The following is a 23,186-nucleotide window of genomic DNA, read 5'->3' as shown; positions in this document are numbered from 1 at the left end:
GCATCAGGCTCCCTGCGAGGAGCCTGCTTCTTCCTCTGCCTGTGTCTCTATGTCTCTCATGAATAAATAAAAAAATCTTTGAAAAAATAAAAATAAATTTGAATTAGTTAACAGAGTGTAATTTGGGCTTTAGGAGTAGAATTTAGTGATTTATCACTTACATATAACAGCCAGTGCTCATCACAGGTGCCCTCCTGTTTCACCCCCCACATCTCACCTCTAGCACCCCTCAGTTCTCTGTAGTTAAGAGTCTGTTTTTTAGTTTGTCTCTTTTTTACCCCCATATTCATCCATTTTCTTTCTTAAATTCTGCATATGAATGAAATCAAATGGTATTTGTCTTTCTCTGATTTGTTTCACTTAGCATAATACCCTACTTCCATCCATGTGGTTGCAAATGGCAAGGTTCATTCTTTTTGATGGCTGAGTAATATTCCATCACACACATGCACGTGTGCCCACAGCCCACATCTTTATCCATTCGTCAGTCTTAAAAGCATGCCATCTTCCCTCCTATCTGTAATCATTTACTATAGTGAATTTCCAAATTTCTCACTGTAGCAAGTAAACTCATTTAAGAGATTTTGTTGAATGATGCCCAAAAATGCATGTCATATTAAGTACAGGGTTAAATGTTTTTTTTATAGGTTGCAATCACTCTCTCATCAGCATTGGTTTATTTTAGTGCAAGTTGACAGTACAGCAAGATTATTTGAGATGGGCCTGAAGCTTAGAACTCGAACATTAGTTTTGTCACATAGGATTCTTTTCCTACCTCTGTTGGAGCACTTCTTTTGTAAAATGAACTTGTTGTGGGTTTATGTTTCTGGACTGCAAGCTCTTGCAGGGCAGAGCTGGCATTGTCCCCATTGTGTGTAGTCAGCCCCCAGGTCATTGGTTTTAAAATAGCAGTGGTTGAATGGGTGGGTGGAGAATGATTATAATGTACTTTTTCTCTGTTTTTTGTTACTCTGATTTATGCTTTAAGCTTATAAGTGACCAATAATAATCTGGATGTGAAGAGTTCTGCGTGGGTCACTTGGGAGGGAGAGTGTTGTTAGAGTTGCACTTCATTCTGATTGCCAGCACTAATCTCACAGAGATAGTTTGGTGTGTATGAGCTCTGATGGTTGTGCTTAAAATTGGCCCTCGATGTTAGCCAGACTGCCCATGTAACGCAGCAGAGTCACTGGTGCAGAATTCAGGTGGCCTAGGTCCAGCCCTGGCACACACAGCTCCCTGTCCCTCCCCTCGCCAGCCTTTGCCTGGCTGATGCCCACTCATCCTTTAATCACCACATCACTTCCTGAGCATCCCCTGTCCCGACTGTCTCATGAACTAACTCTGATTGCCAGGTCTATGTTTTCATGGGAGTCTGTGATTTTCCTTTATAGCTGTCGCCACAAGTAATTATTGCAGTGATTATTAATGGCCTCTCTGATGAGGCTGAAAGTTCCACAATGGCAGGAACATGTCTAGCAAGTTCACCACTGTGTTCCTGTCACCTGGCACCAGCTATGTGCTGGATAAGTAAATGCTTGTGGGTCCAGTGAACTGTGGAACATTTGACAGGGCACTTAACCTCTATGAGATAGCGCTTTCTCCAACTGTTTAAAACCTAGCAGAGGTTTATCTTTAAAGTGCTTCAGTTCGAAGATTTTTGGATAAACGCTTCAAAAAATGTTAACTATCAGTTATTCACACCGATGATTAGAAATTTAAATAGTACAGAAGATTGGAAGTGAAAATGTTTTCAATCCCTCACTAGAGATAATAAATATTAAAAGTTTATTCTCTTTATAAATAGAATAAAATACAACAAACCAGAGTTTACTGGGACTTGAATGGGTTCACCATAGGGTGGGATTATTTTCCTTATTTTCAGTTCCCATGAAGTAGCTTTCCTATTTCAGTTTCAAAATATTTAGTGGCTTTGTGATGGGATAGAACTTTCACAGAGGGATCTGCTGAGAAAAGGTGCTGCCAAGGCCTTCAGGTAAATTCCCATGATTACCTCTCCATGCTTATTGACGGCTATCTGTGTAGATTTTACCGTTCTCAGGTGAGGGGGCTTTGAAAGTCTATAGGATTTGAGGATCACATCCAGCTGCCACTTAATAAAGTAGTAGGGCAGATTGGAAACTCCAAGGCTATGTGATTTTAGGAATGTTTTCATAAAGCATAGAGGTTTAGAAATAATGTTTACCTAAGATACTTTTTAAAAATAATTTATTTGAGAGAGAGAGAGAGGAGGAGGAGCAGAGGGAGAGAATCTCAAGCAGGCTCCTGGCTGAACTCAGAGCCTAATGCAGGGCTTGATCTCATGACCCATGACCTGAGCCAAAACCAAGAGTCAGATGCGTAACCAACTGAGCCACCCGGGCACCCCTAAAAGCACTTTCTTGTAGTGTTTGGTCTTTGATTTTTCTATGACTGAGGGAATTCATTAAAGGAATGGGCTGTGGCAAACAGGTACATTAATTTTCACAAGTTAAACCTCAAGGAAAAATGAATATTTATGTGTTTGTCCATTAATTTGATGGGAAAATCTACCTTGGTACATCTTCTAGCTCTTTATCCCAAAGATAATGATAGAGAGCACCATGCCTGCTACAGTGACCAGGTTTGGTGTATTTTGGTGTGAGGGGGTACCCAATAGGTGCCTAAGGGTACTTAGGAATAAAGTTCATAAGGTTTGTTTGAAAAATCAATATACTAAAATTTTGGGCTTTTTACCTATAAATTGTGATAATTTACCATTAGTGCCAATGTCCTCTACATTAAGTGAGGACTGTGGGGAAGGTGTTTTTCTTCCTGGGCCATGAGATGTGGTAGGTTCATACAATCACCTTGGGCGGTAGTGTGGTGGGTGGGGGGAGCCGGGGAACCAGCCAGGATGGGCTCATCCTGCCGTGGGACTTAGCCTCAGAAATGGCTCAGGGCCAGACATCAGAGACAGGCTCTGGGTATTACTGGCAGGGTGGCAGCTGTTTACTGACAGCCGGTTACTTGAGAAGGCAACTTAGGCCAGATGGAATCCCTGAGCTCTAAAACCTAACAGACTCAATATTAAGGAGGTTTACGTGAGCCTAGGTTGGAATTCCCAAAGGTAGCGATAGATTTAATATTAACCAGGGTAATGCAAGTAAAAGTCCTAGCATAACAGTTCCATGCAAGTATCCTTATGCACATCTCCCTGCTTGGGTGATGAGGTTGCAGGGACTCATTCCACCACCCCGTTGCATCCCTAGGAATGGTGTATCTTGAAACTTCACTTACCATTCATCACCTCTTGCCCTCCCAGGGAGGAGCCTGGATGAGACAGTTAATATAGCAGTATCCCCTTTGCAACCCTACTCCCGTCTTCTCTTCCTTACATGACACTGAAAGGACAGTTCTGATCCTCCCAGATCTGTTTTCCAGCACTACATCCTGCTCCTTCTGTCTTGTATTATATCTTAGGAATAATGCATTAGTGATTTAATAAGCACCTACAACATGCCAGACATTTTATTATCTCAAATACTTAAAAGCGGTGTTATTGGCCTCATTTTTTTATAGCTGGGAAACTATACCAGTCGTTGGCTAGTCATTGGCAGAGCTTGCAGTTGAACAAAGTTTTGCCTTATTTTAAAATCTCTGTGCTTTCTGAAAGTAATACAGATAATAATTAACATATTTACTGAGCACTTCTGCGTACCAGGTCGTAATAAACTTACAACGTAGTTATCTACTAAAGATCAGAAAATTGCCTAAGATTATTTCAGAAGTAGTTACGCTCAAAACTGGAACCCATTTGGTCTGGTTATAGACAAAAGTCTTATTAAACATTCTTTAAAGTCCCCACTGGGCAATATCGCCGACTGGGCTTTTGTGGGAGTTGTACTCTGGAAGAGGTAAAACCAAGGTAGTTAAAAACAAATATGGTTAAGAGGAGCTGAAAGACAAAGTGTGTGTGTGTGTGTGTGTGTGTGTGTGTGTGTGTGTATCAAAGTATTTGTAGGTAAACCAGAATCAGACTTTCTATTTCTTTACTTTCTAGGCATCAGCCTCTTCTGCTTCCACCAGCAAGTCTTCCAGTATGAATCCCACAGAAACCAAGGTATGAAGAGTCTTCATGGGTGTATGTGGGTGAATGCCTTTAAGGGATTGTTTCGTAAAGCAAAACAAATGTAGATTAACTAATGAGTTATGTGTCCTAACAAGCCTAAGTTACGGAAGTAACCATTTCTTTCTAATTTATAGGCGTCTTTGGAAACTCCCCTTTGTTTTTAGTATTTGCCTCAAATATCAACTGTACAGTTCTCCATTGTTTTAGAGTATCTAGAAAAGAGTAGTCCTCCAAAGGTTTTTGTTGTTGTTTTTTTTTGTTTGTTTGTTTGTTTGTTTTTTGGTCCTAGACTTGGAGTGTAATGATAAGATGATCTAAGTGCATTTCTCTGGATCTCACGAAAAATATGCATTCTTAACATTTTATAAAATGGTTTTATTTTCACAGCCATTTAAAACTCAATGTAAGAAAGAGAAAGTTTATACTAAGTTTACTCTAAGCGACAAGTGATGGAAACTGTTACTTTGGATACTTCCTCAAATTTCTTTGTGAAATTTTAGTCCTGCAGGGCAAGGGCTTACTGATAAACCTTCAGAGCTCTATATGGGATTTATTCTAATAGTTATTTCTTGGGATTTCAGAAGAAAAAATAAAAGAATGTTGTCCAGTATAGTGGTCACAAAGAGTAGACCTAGTTCTGAAGAGTTGCCTGAAGCTGCCTCAGTCCTCTCCCTTAGTGACCAAGTCTCAAGCCGTTTCTTGGGATTCTTCTGGGGGTGGTGAATTAAAGCAGGGACATTATCGAGATGCTCTCAACTAATTTTTATGAGCCAATATTCTTGAGTGTTTTCAAGAGCTAGCCCAGCTCTATTATTATTAAGTTGCCCTTGTTTAAAATCACTGGCATGATTTGCTTTCTGTCTTGCTAGCCTGTGGTGGGATCCAATGCCATAATTTGGTACTGGCACTTGTACTTTGGTGCTGTTGGGATATCCTCTGGTCTCATGTTGAACTGTTTTTAAAGGACATTGCAAATATCTTGAAATACACTGTTCAGATCTCTTATAAATGTCATCTAGCTTTCATCTTAATTGAAAAGTTTTTAACCTAAAATTGTTATTTAGTATTTTACATTTACATGAATTTTTTTTTGTTTTCAAAATATGCATGACTTGAGCCTTCCTTCATCTGTTAGTTGTCACTACTTACTTAGACCAAGTTTAATCTTAAAATATTTTTAAGAATCTGATCTCAGTCTTAAAATGATTTTAAGACCGTAGGAGAAGCATCAACCAAAAACAAATTATCATTGAACTCAGAGTCCATGAAAGCAAAGAAAGGAAAGCCACAAATCTAAGCTTTTCTCTTTATTATTGTGGCTCTCATTTGATCCATTGCCTGGCTCTAATCCTTTGCCACTGACTCTCTCTGTGCTCAAGGACCAATGCTTATTGTAGATGTGCCCTGTTTTCCATAGCAAGTGTCCACAAACCCTTCAGCCATTGCTAAACAATAATAATGAGAATTCCTGGCAGTTCTCCAGAACTGGAGGATAAGAGGAGAGAGAAGAAGGTAGGAGGCAAGAGGGAGGGAGAAGAATAAATGTCTTGATGAAAAAATATCACCAATGACTACGTCAGGACCACTTCTGGCATCAACTCTTTGCTGGGTGGATTTCAGTCACACTGTTCTCATTAATTAGATTCATGTACTTCTGATGTTTGGGTCATAACATTTATCCTAGCCTTCTCTTGATTTTTGTGAATTTGAGCATATTTCTTCAAATATTTATGCTTTTAGACAAAAGATGTTATTTCATGATAGTTCCTATACCAAATTCTTGTCTTACTCTACATCTTTCAAATAAAAGTCTATCTACTTCTGAAGGGGGGTGATATGTCTAGATCTAAGTCTGACCTCTCTTGCCCCTGGCACATTATTATTTTTTTTAAAGATTTTATTTATTCATGAGAGACACAGAGAGGGGCAGAAACACAGGCAGAGGGAGAAGCATGCTCCTCACAGGGAGCTCGATGTGGGACTTGAGCTCGATGTGGGACTTGATCCACAGACCTGGGATCACGCCCTGAGCCAAAGGCAGACGCTCAACTGCTGAGCCACCCAGGCGTCCCTCCCCTGGCACATTATAATGGGGGATCACAGTGCTGTGGTTAAGATGGAAGGTCAAATCATTTCTACTCAGGGTGTGACCCCTGCAAGACGATATAGTAGGAACCATGCAGCCAGATGGCCTGGTTTGGAATCTCATTTTGTACCAGCCACGGTATTTGGAAACTCCTCTTTGCTTTGGTTTCCTTATTTGTTACAGTTTGGATCATAGAACTTATTTCACAAGGCTGTATAAGAACACAAACATGAAAGGGTATTAGATAGTGCCTGTCTCCCAGCAGGTGCCCAGTAGGAGCTGGCTAGTACTGGAGAGACCATGAAGTGCAATGCAGTGACTGAGCACCCAAACCCCAGCTCCACCCTGGATGTCCTTGGGAAGCTAACTTGTGTGTGCCTCAGTTTCTCATCCACAAAGTGAGAATGATGGTGAAGGTGATACACGTCTCATAGAATTATTATGAGGACTAAATGAGTTGGCACATGTGAAGTTTACAACAGTACCTGATACTAAGAGGTGATCAATAAACATTGGTTATTATCATCATCGCTGTTGTGTTAAGCCTCACCACCTTCAGCAAAAATAAATTTAGGTAATGTATTAGCGACTAATAAAAATATGCCATTATAAGCTGCTTGCATGTGTGAGTGTGAATTCTTAATTGTTCTGTAGATTTCTTCCATGTAAGATCTTGATTGCCAAATTAGAGTAGAAGCTATTAATAGATCCAAACCACTACAATACCAGGTAGCTTATTTTCCTTCTTAATCATTTACTAAATTGCATATGCATAAGTTCAAAAAAGCATAGTAGCAGATACGGAAACTAATTAACAAAGAGTATGAAAGGATCCAAAATATAAAATTTATTTAAAAATGTTTCTGTGATTATGAACTTTGTTTCCTTCCCAAAACAGTGTGTTGGTAAAACGAGGGTCCATTATGGGAGGAATGTATGTTTCTTGATGGCTGAAGCACAAGACATGATAAATTAAGAAGATATTTGGTGTTGGCTTTTGTAGATAATAGAATAGAAAACAGGAGTTGATGTTAATAGCAGCAAATAGATAAAAGGGAAAGAAATGGTGGGAGGCTTTAGGCCTAATTTTTCATCTTTGACTCTGAAAAGTTAAAAAATGTTCCAGTTTTATTCCAGTTTTCATATCTTGCCTGTACCAAGAATTCATGTATGTACTTAAGGAATTGTGTTTTTTGATACAGATGACCTTTGGTTGGATAAAACTGTGTAAAATGCTCCAGTAAAGGGCCTGAGTCAGAGCCAACTCTTCCTCATCTTCCTTTTTTTTTTTTTTTTTTTTTTCTAATAGAGAGCAAGTGCAAGCTGGGGGAGAGCAGAGGGAGAAGGAGAGAAAGAATCTCAAGCAGACTCAGTGTTCAGTGCAGAGCCTGATTGCGGGGCTCAATCTCTGGACTCTGATATCATGACCTGTGCTGAAATCAAGAGTCAGAAGTTTAACTGACTCAGGCATCCAGGTGCCCCACAACCAGCTCTTCTGAAACATTCCTAGAAATTTAGATTGTATCATGTAACAAAAAAAAAAAAAATCTATATGCTATTTACAGGATTGTTGTGTAACACCATATTGACAACATTTCAGAGAACTTTTGGCAACACTAGCGGCTGTTGATTTGATCATAACCAAATGTTAGACATAAAGGTGCAAAATAATGGCCCAAGCAGCCGGTACACAGAGAAGGTGAAGGAAAGGGGTCAGAATTCTGTTAGTTATACTACTGGTAATCTTGCAGATTCTTACACGGTCAAAAAAAAAGTCCAAATCGCAGGATTTGCTTGAGCCTTTACAATCCTAGTGTCTGCAGCTTCTTGGAGTTAACATACATATGCTGGAGTAGATGGCAGTAGGTGAGTAGAAGGGGACTTGATATAAACATTGAGCCCTGTGATATATGTTATTTATTTGATTGTCAGATAAAATAAAATCACACTTGGGGCTGTTCTCTTGTATTAGGCTATTCCAGTCAGCAAACAGATGGGAGGACAGCATTCTCCTAACAGGAAAAGACACAAAAAACAGGTGATGTGGTTCACTGTACTAGGGGATATTTCTGTTTGCTAATGGCCACATCAGCTGCTCAGCGCACGCTCCTAATTGTAGTTCCAGATCTTCGGTAACTCTCACCCATCACAGACTTTCTGGTAGACCTTAGTGACCCATCACTGAAATTCTGGCACTAAAATTAAATGTCACTGCTTTCTGTACTCTTGGCTCTGTCACCATCCCATTGTTTTCACCATTGTTTCACTTTGGCAGCCAAAACCTGTGGTATTTCACTCCAAGGTGTATGTCTTTGCCTTTGAAGGATGAGGATTTGTATATATTTATATATATTATATATAATATATATTAGCTTATATATTAGCTACAATGTTTATTGTTTATATATTAGCTAATATATTAGCTACAATGTTTGTAGCAATAAGTGTTTTCCTACCTTTGATACACATAACAAAAGTAAGCTGTAAATTGCTGTCTAAAAGTGAAAGCAAAATATTAGGTTGCTTAAGTGTTTATCTAAAGAGTTAAAATTTCAATAAAAGTATAATAAACATAATTCATAAAGTTTATATGTACATCAAAGTCATCTTCTTTGCACTTGCTTAATTGAAGAAAATCCGTGTTAAGCCTTGTATACTATGTGTATTTTTTGCCTTTCTTAATTCCTTCCCTCTCTTCTTTCTGTATTTTTCTGAGTTTAGGCTGCAAAAACAGAACCTGAAAAGAAGTCACAATCAACTAAGGTAAGTGATTTAACTCAACTAGTGAGTTATTTGGATTCTTAATAATTAATAATAATAATAATAATAATAATAATGAATAACCCATTCCCTCTGTTGTTGCTACTGAATGAGAAAAGGATATTTTTTTCAGCTAATTTAATTAATCTTGGGTTATCTTTTAAAATATGGTTATATAGAGTATAAGTGAATAATTACAATAAGTACACAATAATTACAATAAATATACATGGCTAAAATGAGTGTTTACTATTTTATACATGAGAACAGTATATTTCAGAAGGCATTTTGTTCAAATCTAGATTTTTGTTACTGGTGAAGTAACTGTTAAAAAAAAAAACAGCAAAATTGAAAGAGAAAGGACAAAAGGTAACGAGTGTCCAATTACTTTAAAGATAGAACATCAAGAATAAATGTGTGTTTTGAACCCAGCACCTACATACCTTACAGATGTGAGCCTATCCTAAGAGGCCTGCAGGTTTATCTTAACAGTCTTTAAAAAAAAAAAAAGATTTTGTTTATTTATTCATGAGAGACACAGAGAGGGAAAGAGAGACACACAGGCAGAGGGAGAAGCAGGCTCCATGCAGGGAGCCTAAACTTGGGACTCGATCCTGGGTCTCCAGGATAGTGCCCTTGCCTGAAGGTGGTGCTAAACCACTGAGCCACCAGGGCTGCCCTATCTTAACAGTCTTATCTCAGTTTATAGAACTGGTTATCAGTTTCTCAGGAGACAACTCCTGCTTTCCCTTGGGAATGCCTTCTCTGACTCATGGCTGTCTAGACTGAAAACCAGTCTACATCCATATGGAGATGGACCCCAGAGTGTCTGTCTGCAGGCAGGGCAAATATTTCTCCTCTATAAAATGCTACACATTATTTATTTCAAGCAAGCATGCTTAAGCAAGTACTCAAGATAAGACCACAAGGTGTCCTGTGGGAAAGCACAGAGATGTACTTTAAGAAAGCACAGAGCTGTAGTTTAAATGCAGGCAAGGATGAGGTCATCTGGGTGGAAGGTGAGACTTATCTGATTTATCTAAGGGTTATCTAAGGGTTGCCCCCCTTAGAATGACAATTCCATGGTCCACTGTAGAGGAGGAATTCACCAGTGAGACGGAAATTGTCTGCTATTCCATATTTAAGTTTTGGCTGTTTACTCAACTCAGGAGAATTGGGTTTCTGATGTTACCTCGTCTAGTTATAATAGAGAAAAGACTGTAAATCATTAAATTACAGTGTTCATCTCCTATGAAGGAAGATTTTTAAAAGAATTTCTAGAGGGGGTTCCCTATCAGTAAGTGCAGAGGTCCTAGGGATCATGTGATTGATGATCATGACCTCTTTGTGATTAGACCAGCAGTTACCAAATGAGCTGTAGGAATTATGAAAAACAATAAGAAATACATACCTATATGAAAAATCATTCTAAGTCAAATACTGTATTTTTCATTACTCTTATAATTGTCAGTACTAGATGGTAGGATAATTACTGATGAGTAGCACGTGTGTATTTATCTAAACAGGTCTTTCCCAAGAGATGCAAATGGATCTAATTGGAATTTTTTTTTTAAGATTGTATTTATTTATTTATTCATGAGAAACAGAGAGAGAAAGAGGGAGAGAGAGAGGCAGAGGGAGAAGGAGGCTTCATGCAGGGAGCCCGACATGGGACTCGATCCTGGGTCTCCAGGATCACGCCCTGGGCTGAAAGCAGTGCTAAACTGCTGAGCCACCCAAGGTACCCACAATTTTTGTTCTTGAGTCTACCTGGAAATAATATAAGAAAGGACTCCAATGTAATTGAGATTTTATCTTTTGAAATTGACAGCCATCTGTGGTCCATGAAAAAAAAACCCAAGAAGTAAAGCCAAAGGAACACAAAGAGGTAATTGATCGTCTTTAGGACTTGATATTTGATGAAACTTTTTTGTGTGTGAGGAACTGAATTCTGGACATGTTTGTTTTTCTAGTTAAAATGGCACCACCATGTGGCAATAGTAGGACTGGCAGTTTACTGATAGTAAATTGCTGAATTTGGAAGGATATGGTATTATTTCAAATTTTATACCTAAAGTAAAATTGTATCACATTTATGTCCCATGACTTGAAGTTCCTGCAATTCAAAAGTATATAGAATGCAACCATTAGGAACACTTGGCATCGCATAGAGAAAGCGTCCGTATTTGTCATCTTGTTAACCACGTGATGTGTGTGTGTTTCAGCCAAAAAGCCTACCCAAGCACGCATCAGATACGGGAAGCAAGCATGTTCATAGTGAAAAAGCAGCTTCTAGATCAAGTGAGCAGCTGACATCAGAGAAATCAACAAAACCAAAGGTAAATAAGTCAGATTGATAGAAAACACGACCATCAGCCAGGGAATAAGATGCAGGTCCTCTATCTCCATGGGCATGTGTAATTGAATCTCTGAGCTATGCTGAATATGCTCTGTACTGTAATGATTTGGTGCTGTCATTTTACTGGCTTTGCAAATACCCTTGTGGAAACTTGACCCTATGAAAAGCTCAAGAAGTACATCAGATGGGCTATAGGGATGTTCAATCTAGCTTTCCGCTGCCCGGTGGTATCTAGTTATGACTGTAGGGCAGCAGGCTCTAGTGTCTCAGAGACAGGAAGCTTGGGATAGAGCTTGCCTCCTAGACCCCCCTCCTCGGTGCTGTAGGAGTACACAGGATCTGCATGATCTGCTCTTTTTTTTTTTTTTTAAGATTTTATTTATTCATTCATGAGAGACACACCAAGGGAGGCAGAGATATATAGAGAGAAGCAGGCCCTTTGTAGGGACCCCGATGTGGGACTTGATCCCCAGACTGGGATCATGCCCTGAGTCGAAGGCAGACGCTCAACCACTGAGCCACCCAGGCGTCCCTGCATGTTCTGCTCTTTACATGGAAGTCTGAAAGAGGTGTTGAGAATTTTGTTGTGTACGAGATGAATTTAGAGAGCCACAAATCAGAAAGAGATTCCATATTTGCACAGCTAATGGAGGTCCCCTATTGGAAGAAGAACAAACCTTTATGACAAGAACTCTTCCATCGAGAGCTCTTGAAAGATGTAGGTAGGGTTGCTTCACAGTGGACTTGAAAGAAAATGTTACGCATTTGTGGCCAACTGAATGCGGCCATTATGCGTTTTGTTCAAATCTATTTTGTTTGGCTCACAGTATTATTAAAATTAATTTTCATGAGCTGCCAACAATTGAAGTCCTAATGTTTCACATAAAATTCAAATTTCTAGCTTCTCTTGAAAATCAGGTTATATGGCAACAAGTGACAAGAGCTTTATACCCGGTATATGTACTCCAATTTATCAAAGCCCCTACCTGGCCCATTTCACTCTCTGTGCACCTGGGGGGGCTCTATGCTCTTGAGTCCAGCCTCACATGGTGCCCAGTGTTGTACCATGCACAGTAGAATCTAGTAACCGCTCCTCTGCAAGTTGTCCTTGATGGTAAACTGGCTTAATAGTGATACTTGAAATGCGTGATCTTGAAAATGGTCACTCAAAGATACTTAGTTCTATTAATCTTTTTACTCCCACCTTTAGACTAAAGCACAGGATGCCGTTCCTGCCGGTGGGGAGAGTGTTGTTGCTGGTGCAGCTGCAGCATCTGCCACAGCAGCTAACAAGGTGAGCACACATGGGCAGACATAAAGTATGTAGGTGGGCCTTGCGGCCTATCAGGTCTGTTCCACGGAAGTGCGTGCTTGGTGAAGACCCCTTCCAGCCTGGCCTTTATGTCTGCTCAGTAACCTTTTAGTTCCTGTGGTGCTCCCACACTCGAATAACCTGTATTTGGTAAAACCAAATATGTTATGTGAAATTTACTGAAGAAGAGTTCACATCTAAAGGTTATAGAGTAAGAAGGATAGCAAAACCGATTTAAGAATTCATATATTGGGCAAATATTTATTGAGCACCTACCGTGTATCCAGTATCAGTACCAAGAAAAATAAAATGTGAGTTGACTCAGGTCCTGCTTTCAAGATTTATGGCTTTGAAATAAAGTAAATTAAGTTGCTATATTTGAGCGAGCACTTCTCTCAGCTTTCAACATGGACAGCATCTACCTTGATATGCGAAAGTCACAAACAGTCCTGGCATCTACATGAGTTGATGGGGGAAGTTTTAGAAGGAGACGTTCCCAGCCCTCTCTGGAGAGAGGATGTGTGTCCCTCTGACTAATGATGGGCGAGTCTTCCTTAGGTCACTTGAGAAGCTCCTTCAAATACTAGCCTGGAAATGTAAGATGAGAAGTAGTCTACTGTTTCTACCCATAGCGTTAGAGTCAGTAATCAGTTTAGGGACCGTGTCTCCCTTGAAATGCTATCTGTCTCTCTGGAAGCCACAAGTAAGTAAGTGCAACAACAATAAGAAGATGGAAATGAAATTTTTTTTTAGGTAGTACATATTCATCTGTTTTTCCACTTTTCAAAATAGGAAAGGTATCCCCCTGTAGGCTAGATGGTAAGGAAAGTCCTAGGATAAAAGTATGGCACATCTCCTTGAAACATCAGTTTTTCTCAGATTTTGAAAAGGAAGAGTCACATTAGTTTGTAGCCAAACTATATTGCTCTAATTACTATGCATATCACCTTAAGACTTGCACCCTCGTCCCCAAGGGGTATACATTACTGCGTGGTGTTGATGAAATGGTTTGAAAAATGGATAGATTTAGCAGATTTGATAGATTTGAAAAGCTTTAAAAATATAATTAGTTTGAAAGTTTGTGCTAGATGTAAAGTAGCCAGGGAAGAAAATGAAAGCTAAACAGTAAAATAAGAGGCTTATGTGGAAATCTGGTGTGCGTTGACTTGGCCTTGAACTTAGGACAAAACATTTCTCTTTCGTTTGCCTCTGATTTGTCTCCCATAGAATAGAATTGTTCAGATCTTCATTTTGGGGAAGAGGGGGGCCCATACCATGTTTTAATGCCCTGTGGTGTAACTGCAGGACACCCTAGCTGCAGGCTAGCCCATCCAGGCGCCGGAAGAAGACCGAATCCCTGGGATTGCATTCCAAGGCAGATGAAGACAGGCCCCTTGCAAGAGGGTGTTTGGTTAAGGAACTGAGGGATTTTGTCCATTTGTAGGAATCCATGGGACTTTGAGTCAATCCAATTTGAGTTTGACATAAAGGATGGGTAGTTGCAGGCTTGTAGGTTCAGCAAAGTGCAAAAGTGTGAGATGTTCTGGGTACAAAGTGCATTCCACTATGGGTAAGGCACCAGGATTGTGCGGGGGTGGGGGGGTGGGAGGACTGTGAGACCAGAAACAGAGGATGAGGCACTGCTGTGGGGATGGCTGAGATGAGTTGACTGGAGTGGTAGCTATGCTACCAGTAGAGGATAAATGTTGAAGGTTGGAGAGCAGTTGAGTGATGTGAGTGCACCCAGCTTCAGGACTGAGCGATGGCAGTGGGTGGGATGAAACGGGAACAGAGATCAGAAGGCCATCAAGGACTGTGGCCTTAGTCTTCATGAGTCCTAATTTAGCATCTCGTAGAGCTGGGATAGAACCGGAAGTGGAGGACTCATTGCAGAGGTAAAATCTTCAGGCTTCAGAAAATGATTGCCTGTGATGGGCAGTGGTAACATAAACTCTGAGATGACGTGGGGCTTCAGGGTCTCATGAACTAGAGTTGGTAATCCCAAGGTGAGGCAAGGGGGGGCCCTTTCAGGTTCCTACAAGCACAGGGACCACGCTGATGTGAGTGAGCACCTCCCTAAATTGGGAGCTGGTCCCTGGTTACCAGTGACAGGTGGACAGAGTCAGAAGGGGAACTGGTTGAGGATGAAAAGTGGTCTGAGTTTGGATAGGCCAAGTTGAAACGTCAGAGAGAGATGTTTAACAAGGCAATTGGAATGAATTGTTTGTTTGGAAGTACAGGAGAATGGAGAGAGTGAGCAGAGAGGGGAGGAAGGGAGGAGGGAGAACAACACGAATGAGTATCTCATGAGGTTGCGGCTGAATCCTGGAAGTGGATTCCGCTGCCCAGAACCCGGCTCCTACCTTGCTGGCCTCCAGAGTGTTTTTGACAATCGCAGTGGTCACTTCTTTAGCACTTAGTCGGTACCTACATAATGCTTAGCATGTACCAAACGGGACTTTCACACTTCAGTACATAAATTTATCCAGTCCTCACTATGCTCTAAGGTAGGTGCAGTCAGTGTCACACGTGAGGATCCTGAGCTACAGAAGAGGTGACCTGCCTGAAGACTCCTGCGGCCAGTAGGTGGCAGCTGCTGTGCTCCCCACCCTCATGCTCTGCTGCCACGTTCCAGAGCCCTCCACATGAGAGAGTTTTCTATTGTCTTAAATGGACAGCTTCACCTGTCTAGTTCCTGCCAGTCCTTGCAAGCACTTGGGCCTGGCCCTAGAGGATGGTTTTGCTTGGGACCACCAGTGCGGGGCAGAAAGGTGCAGAATGTGGAGGGCTGGGGGCAGCGCGAAAGAGGTGCCAGAGACCAGACGGCCCAAAGGCCAGAAGAGAACTGGGTGATCTTGGCCACGGCAGCTGTGAGAGAGGAGTTAGGAGAGGGGTGCTTCCTGAGGTCAGACTTTGGAGATGTTTACGTCTGGATGAAGCATGGAGATTGCAGATCAGAGGGTTTTGGCAATTTTGAAAGAGCAAGTGAACCAGTGATGGGAAGGCAATTCATTTTAGGGAGATTAAGAAAGGAGCGGATGATGAAATACTAAAGCAGGCAGTGTGGAGGTCTTCATGTGTGCAGGCAGGGACTAAAAACAGTGACAGGAAGAATTGGCCACTTAGAGAAAAAAAATTCCTACGTGCTGCAGACTGACGATGGGCCCTGGGAGAGGCAACGGAGAGCCATGAAGAAAGAGACAGCAGTTTTGGATTCAAGCATTGGTCTTTCCTTTACTGTGTGAACTGGGAAAAATTATTTAATATCTCTGAGTTTTGCTCTACGCATCACTAAATGAAATTAATGTTATTTACGCTGTCCTGATAAAGGATAACACTTACAACATGTTATCTGGCACAGAGCAGCTGTTCAGTGTGTGATCAATTCTATTAATATTTTAATGAGCTCATCTTTAGATATATTGTTGAATTTTAGTGAATTATTTAATAATTGAATTTGTTAAATTGTTGAGGAAAGATGTATGAGAAGGAGTTTTTATTTCTTTCTAAAACCCCAGCAGAAAAAAGAAAAGAAATCACTAACATCGGCTGTACCAGTTGAATCCAAACTGGGTAAACCACCTGGAAAGGTATGAAGATAGCAGGGCATTTCTACATGAGATAATTATTTATTCATAGTCTCTATATTCTTGATCTGATTTTTTTAAGGGCAAACCATATGAAGTAAGATTAAAGACCTTTTAAACGAATTATTGCTATAAGCTAAAAGCGTCATTTTTTTTTCTGGGTATGTTTGGAACACTTTATATTCTAACCCTCCATTCCAAAAACTCTAGTTACATCCCATGGGTTTACATTCCAGTTTCTCTCTTGCAAATATAACTTCTTTAACCAGAGGTATCACTAAAGAATATAAGGCACGTCTTTATTCGGAAATTTCCAAATGAATCAGTCTAAAGCTAACAGATCCCAAATTGTATTACATGATCAGTTCCTAAAACTGTAGTGGGAATATGGTAGTTGAAGGGGAAAAAATTAATCATTTTTAATCTGAGTTAAATAAAGTAAATAAAGGGTCTTTCCCAGAAGTCTTGTTTTAAATGCACAATGAATCATTTTTAACCTCAAAGATAGGATAGAGGCACTCTTTCATTCATTACACTGATTAAAACTCATATGGACAAAGTTAATTGTCACTTCTTATAACCTTAACATCCCATTCAGGTAATTTGTTTTGTAAACATCTTCAGGTAAGCAAGTGAACAAAAAAAACCCACAAATGAATGAAAGAATACAGGCAATCCATTTCTGAAATACTCTAATAGAAAGAGATGCTACCTAGAGGTTTTTTTTTTGGAGTTCTTTGTAAATATGTAACTCTGGAAAACTTATATGCAGTAAATACTAGGCATTTCTCCTATTGCATACAATAACATTATTGCATACAATATCATTATTCTTTGTGTTTTGTCCTTTTTCATCTGTCAATACATTGGACTGGCAGCTTTAACAAACCCATTTGTTCATGTAGTTAATACCATTAGACTTACCGAAGTTGTAATTTTTAGGGGGTGAGGAGTAGGGGGAGAGGGAGAGAGAGAATCTCAGGCAGGCTTCCTACCCAAGGTGGAACATTACTTGGGGTTGATCCCATAACCCTGAGATCATGACCTGAGCTGAAATCAAGAGAGCCACCCAACCACTTGAGCCACCCAGGCACCCCTAAAGTTGTGATTCTTACCTCAACGTGGCTTTCTGTCCTTCCAATGTAGAATGTGTACTCTAGGACCTTATGTAATAAAATCTATTAATAGAGACTAGATTTTTACAGTTTTGATGTTTAAAGAACTTTTGATGTTTGGTGTTTTTCTGTACAGAATGTTTTTGTTTGGAGCGCCTGGGTGGCTCAGTCAGTTAAACGTTTGCCTTTGACTCAGGTCATGATCTCAGAGTCCTGGGATAGAGTCCTACATCAGGTTCCCTGCTCAGCGGGAGGTTCTGCTGCTCCCTCTACGTCTGCCTGCCTCTCCCCCTGCTTGGGTGCATATGTGTGCTCTCTCCCTTTATTTCACTGAAATAAATAATTTTTTTAAAAAAGAATTTTTTAATTAAAAATTTAGAAGTGAAATATGTATTACAAATAGCATTTAAATACCTGCCCTCTTTCTTTTCTAGTCAGACATGGATGCTGCTTTGGATGACTTAGTAGACACTCTAGGAAAACCTGAAGAAACTGAAGAAGATAATGTACCATATACTGGACCTGAAATTTCAGTATGTGCTTTTGATATCTGTAAAGATTCATACTTAATGGGTAGGAATGCAGATAAGATCATGGTCATGAGGCACCAAAGAATACCTAATGCTCTGTCACTTGGAGAAAAGCAGATGGTGGCATTATTAATAATAGCAGCTACAAATTAGTGTTGGGAGTGGAAATGGCTTGTCCTATGGTAGCTATCTATTACATTGACTCAGTGACCATTTATTGATCATTGTGTTATGACTGGTGCTGGGATAAACCTTATTGGGTTACAAAGATTTTTCTGTCCTTGAGATTTAAGTCCACTGGACTTGAACTTATTTTGACATCCTAGAAATTTACCACCCTCAGTTCATCCCCCCCCCCCCGCCTAATTCCTAAAAAAGAAAAAAAAAATTACATGTTCCTTGATATTAAAAAGATTAAAAGGACATGCTGTAGATTGGAGGAAATACTTGCAACAGACATGACAAAGGATTTGTTTTTCTAGAATTTATGAAGAATTGTAAATAAAAAAGACAACCCAATAGAAAAATAGGAGAAAACTTGTTTGGCTCATAAATACGTAAAATTCTGTAGGAATTAGAGAAATGATACCAAACTATGAAGAGACCATTTCACACTCATCAGATTGGCAAAAGTATAAATGTCTGACAGCTCATGTAGAGCTTGTGGATATTGAAGATGTGCTTACTCTTCAGGTAGCAGTTCCACCTTGAGGAACTCTGGGAGGAGGGAGCCTTGCCCGTGTGTACCAGGAGTTATAAGAATAAAACATTTGGAAAGGATTTTGATCAACAGCAGACAGGATGATATAATGGAACACTTTATAGGGGTTAAAACAAATTATTCATGTATCAACATGGATACATTACAAAAGCATAGTTTTGAATAAAAATACAAAATGATATCTAAAATATGCCATTTCTATAACATTTGGAAGTATGCAAAATAGTGCTCAGTAGCAGTGCATATGCTAAAAGTGGAATGATACAGAGGAGATTAGCTTGACCACTCTGTGCGGAGCACATGCAAATTTGTAAAGCATTCTATATTTTTTCAATTAAAAAATATGCAAAGTAATACTACACATTGTTTGTGGGTACCTACATATGGAATAATTGTGTTAAAATGCACTCAGTTTTAAGTGGGTAGGTATAATAAAGTTCTGGATGATGACTGGCTAATAAGGAAGATGAATGAGATTATAGAGGTTAGTTAAACAGGATATATTATCAGACCTTTTTGTCTTAGAAATTACATCTCAAAGCCTTGGGTATTAGGTTATAGAGATGTTATTATTAACTTTTTTGTATGTTTTGGAAATAGTTAATGAAAAACATTTTAAAGTAAAATGTACTTTGATATAAGACTTAAATTTAATATAGTGGTTTGAATGTTTTCTAGTTATTATATATGGGTTAGGCTAACTAAAGTGTTGTATAAACTTAATTTCAGTGTTGTGTAAAGCATTGGCTTTTTAATGGCTTACATTTCATTTCAGTAACTCCATAAATTACTAATGGGAATAGTAGTTTGGTTGCCGAATACACATATAACGTTCTCAGCTAATTAATTATATAATATCCCTGTGTGTGGTTTTTATTCCAGGATCCGATGACTTCCACCTACATAGAGGAATTAGGTAAAAGAGAAGTCACACTTCCTCCAAAGTACAGGGAACTTTTGGCAGTAAGTTAAATTATCGTTTACTTTTTTACTGTTTACTTTTTTAGAACATGATCTTTATCCCTTCAGTATAGTCACGTTTTTTAGATTTAGAAAATATGATGGGGCAGGTGAACTTGTTACAGTGACTCTCAGTGTATCCATTTGCTAGGGCTGACATAACTCAGTACCATAGACTGGGGTGGCTTGAACAACAGGAAGACATTGTCCTACAGTCTTGGAGGCTGGAAGGCTGGAATGGGTGTGGGCAGCGTGGGTGTGAGGGAAGGATCTGAGGCCTCCCTCCTTGGTATGTACATGGCCATCTTCCCTCTTTGTGCATCTCTCGGTCCATGTTTCCCCACTTCTATAAGAACAGGAGGCATATGGGACTACTGCCCATCCTAATGTCCTCATTTAACCTTAATTATCTCTTTAAAGGCCCATTGTCTAAATATAGTCACATGCTGGAGTACTAGGGGTATAGGAATTCAACAATATGACTTTTGGGAAAACACAATTCATAACACTCACTGAGCCTTACATTTTGCCTGTTGTAAAAATTACTTTTGGCCGCTCAACATGACCAAATTAATATTTGTTTCAGAAAAAAGAAGGTATCACAGTGCCTCCTCCAGACTCTTCGGTGAGTTTACATAAATGTCTTCTGAGATCCAGGTTAACCTGTTTTTAAATCTTTAGTTGTGGGAGGCACCTGAGTCGCTCAGTTCAGTGTCCAACTCTTGGTTTTGGCCCAAGTCATGTTCTCATGGGTCATGAGACTGAACCCTGAGTCAGGCTCTGTGCTCAGCAGGGAGTCTGCTTGAGATTCTCTTTCTTTCTCCTTCTGCTTCTACCCCCCTCACACTCACTTCCCCTTGCTCTCTCTCTCAAATAAATAAGTCTTTTAAAAAAAAATCTTTAGTTGGGGGATATGTCATCAATTCTCTATATTATGTCTATGGCTAATCTCTAAATCAGATTAAGTTTCCATCTGTTCAGAGGCCAGGGATGTCGTGGAGGTTGTTTCAGTGCTCATGGATTCATACATAGTTTTTTTTTTTTTTTTTTAGAGGAAGAAGAATGGAGACAAGAAAGTTTTGCAGTAAAATAAATGTTAATAGAATGAGAATATCCTAACACGTGATCCATTTAAAAGAGGGAAACAGGCAAATAGGATTAGTGAGCACCCATTCCCTTCCAAATGTAGGCTTTCATCTGAGTTAGTTGATAAGGTCTTTTATTTGGTAGTAAGGGAATGTCAGATGATTCTTCCTTTGCTGAGTTTATATTGTGATCCTTAACTTGAATGACTCTCATATATGCCCCATCGTGTCCCTGTTTCTTTAGAAACCCATGGGGCCCAATGATGCCATAGATGCTTTGTCATCTGACTTCACCTGTAGTTCACCTACCGATGCTGGAAAGAAAACTAAGGAAGAGGTATTGTTTTAAACATAATTGCAGTGCTTGTTAGAAACCATATCAGACTTTAAAACAACAACTTCTTTTTAGTTCTGGTTATTGTAATTGCCCTTCTTTCATCTATAAGTCTGATCTTTTGTGTTTTGCCTTTCAGAAATCTACAGGAGAAGAGATTTTAAAAGCCCAGCCAGCCAGGGTAGCCAAAAGTGCTGCTTCACCCCAAGAGAAAAAAAGAAAGGTGGAGGAGGTATAAATAATTACTTCTTTGAAAATAACCACGGTCCTTCTCCTGACAGCAGTTACTTTCCTGAGCCTGATCCAACTGATTCAGGATAATCACAATAGAGTGTTATTCCTGATGTGGAGCATCTTTTTCCCCTCGGGTCTGTGTAGATTAGTGAATCCAATCAGGGTTCTATTGATTATCTCCAAGCAAGCCTTCTGTGTTTCTATGAATGCTGTTCATGATTTCAGAACAGTTTTCTTCATTGTGAAACGAGTATCTCACCATTAAAATATACAGAAAGACAAGACACCAAAAAAAAAAAAAAATGCACCTTTGGAACATACATCTTCACTGTGATTTTTTTTTTTTTAATGGAATTTGACTTGTGAATAAATCACTAGTGGGATGTTGGCCTAGCTGTTTCAGGTCACTTCTCTTGACCACAGTCACGTAATTGTCACAAATCTTGAAAGGTGATCCAGCAGCTCAAGGCTGGATGAGAAAACGTGCTCCATCTGCAGACAGTCCAGATAGTGCAAGGAGCATGTCTGTTGGATCTGCTCTGCCTCTCCCTTCCTGGAGGGGACAGTTTATTTTTATCTGGCAGGCTGGGGGAGCGGTGAGAGCACCACACCCCAAGAGTGGGAGTTCCTACAGCCATTGGCCATTGTGCCTTCAGAAAAGAAGGCTGCAAGGGGCCACTCTGGGTTTCCCGGCTTCCTGGGCTTAGCTAGTTTGCTAAGGGACAGGGTTGTCAGAAATTATTTTTAGAGACACATTAAAAAAAAAAAAAAAGAACAGGAAAGTAAAAGTTTACTTCTTGCAGCTTTTATTTCTGTGCAAGTATTTTATAATAATATTATAGCTTGATAAATAAGGGGTGAAGTGTGCCCCTGAGGGTAGAAACTGTGTAAGACACTGTGGAAGTATCTTAGCCCCAGTATTTTTTCACTGGTAAGTTCTTTTTCCTTTCTCTCTTTTGTTAGGTTTCAAGTAGCACTGCCTTCTCAAAGTCCTTCTCTAATCCACGACTCCTCTGACAAATTTGAAATTAGGATTTCACAGAGAAGTGGATGGATTGTACAGGCTGAGGAGATGTTGTCTTTGTTAATGTACAGAGTTTTTCCTTTTTAGCAGGACGCAATGAGTGATCAAGCACTGGAGGCTCTTTCAGCTTCTTTGGGCAGCCGGAAGCCAGAACCCGAGCTGGACCTCAGTTCCATTAAGGAAGTTGACGAGGTACTGACCTTGGAGTTTATTGATAAAGCACGTCAGTCTGCAGGTTATGAAACTAACTGCCTTATGCATGTTTAGAATTCTCACACAACTTTGCTTTATTGGAGATTAAAAACAAATTGCTCTTCATTCTATCTTACTTTCAGAGTCCGGTTAACTTAGATCTTCAGTCCTGGGCAGTTAGAGTTTGCCTTATAAACCATCTAGAATGTTAATATTTAAAGTGAATGCTAATCTCTTTTGCCAATGCTTCAGTGACCTGACGAGACAAGATAACGTGGAAGCAGTGGCCTGGTGAGAAATAGGTTTATCTGCTCTTGTGGACATGGAAATGTGTATTTTCAGAAGGGTTCCAGGTGCCTGTCTTTATAAGGAAAGGGGGAGAATGCTGTCCATGGGATGGGAAGAGCCTTCTTTGTGGAACTATGGAGAAAAATGTTGAAAATCTTGTCCCAAATTAGAATAACATCAAGTAACAATTAACTCTATAAGTGGAGTTCCTGTGTGTTTAGTGTGATGATGGGGGGTATTTATCCCACCACACTCTGACATCTTAACAAGTCTTCTGAGCCAAAGCAAGTTTCTGTTTGGTGGAGAGGAGTTTTTTTCATGAGATTACAGTTTTTGAAGACTTTTCCAACTGAGTTATCTGGGATAAAAGAGGACAGAAAAGAGAGAATGACCCCACCAGCAAGGCAGCATAGTTGGGGAACATGGAAATCCAGCCTGGGGACCCTCAGGGGTGCCAGCCTATCAGCACAGGGAGGGGAGCTGGCAGG

At 39.8% G+C, this 23,186-nt stretch overlaps 1 protein-coding gene and 1 non-coding gene across 25 annotated transcripts in view; both read left to right on the top strand.

The window, feature by feature from the left end:
* Nucleotides 1-23,186, top strand: part of CAST (calpastatin) — a 110,108-nt gene that overhangs the window by 52,922 nt on the left and 34,000 nt on the right. For 5 of the 24 annotated variants that reach the window (XM_041751471.1, XM_041751474.1, XM_041751479.1 and 2 more), the window contains 13 exons: nucleotides 4,043-4,102; nucleotides 8,170-8,235; nucleotides 8,919-8,960; nucleotides 10,789-10,845; nucleotides 11,183-11,296; nucleotides 12,527-12,610; nucleotides 16,147-16,218; nucleotides 17,765-17,863; nucleotides 19,464-19,544; nucleotides 20,128-20,166; nucleotides 20,871-20,963; nucleotides 21,100-21,192; nucleotides 22,306-22,410. In XM_041751471.1, the coding sequence (XP_041607405.1) occupies nucleotides 4,043-4,102; nucleotides 8,170-8,235; nucleotides 8,919-8,960; nucleotides 10,789-10,845; nucleotides 11,183-11,296; nucleotides 12,527-12,610; nucleotides 16,147-16,218; nucleotides 17,765-17,863; nucleotides 19,464-19,544; nucleotides 20,128-20,166; nucleotides 20,871-20,963; nucleotides 21,100-21,192; nucleotides 22,306-22,410 (1,005 nt within the window). The remainder of the gene's footprint in view (nucleotides 1-4,042; nucleotides 4,103-8,169; nucleotides 8,236-8,918; nucleotides 8,961-10,788; nucleotides 10,846-11,182; nucleotides 11,297-12,526; nucleotides 12,611-16,146; nucleotides 16,219-17,764; nucleotides 17,864-19,463; nucleotides 19,545-20,127; nucleotides 20,167-20,870; nucleotides 20,964-21,099; nucleotides 21,193-22,305; nucleotides 22,411-23,186) is intronic. The other 19 variants (XM_041751458.1, XM_041751460.1, XM_041751476.1 and 16 more) reach the window with 15 other exon arrangements.
* Nucleotides 18,807-18,911, top strand: LOC121490238. Its single transcript, XR_005987561.1, has one exon. It is a non-coding gene; the product is annotated as a U6 spliceosomal RNA (small nuclear RNA).

Source organism: Vulpes lagopus, chromosome 4 (genome assembly GCF_018345385.1).
Source record: "Vulpes lagopus strain Blue_001 chromosome 4, ASM1834538v1, whole genome shotgun sequence".
NCBI classification, from domain to species: Eukaryota; Metazoa; Chordata; class Mammalia; order Carnivora; family Canidae; genus Vulpes; species Vulpes lagopus.
The sequence above is the reverse complement of the archived record's forward strand: the minus strand, read 5'-3'. Positions and strand labels throughout refer to the sequence as shown.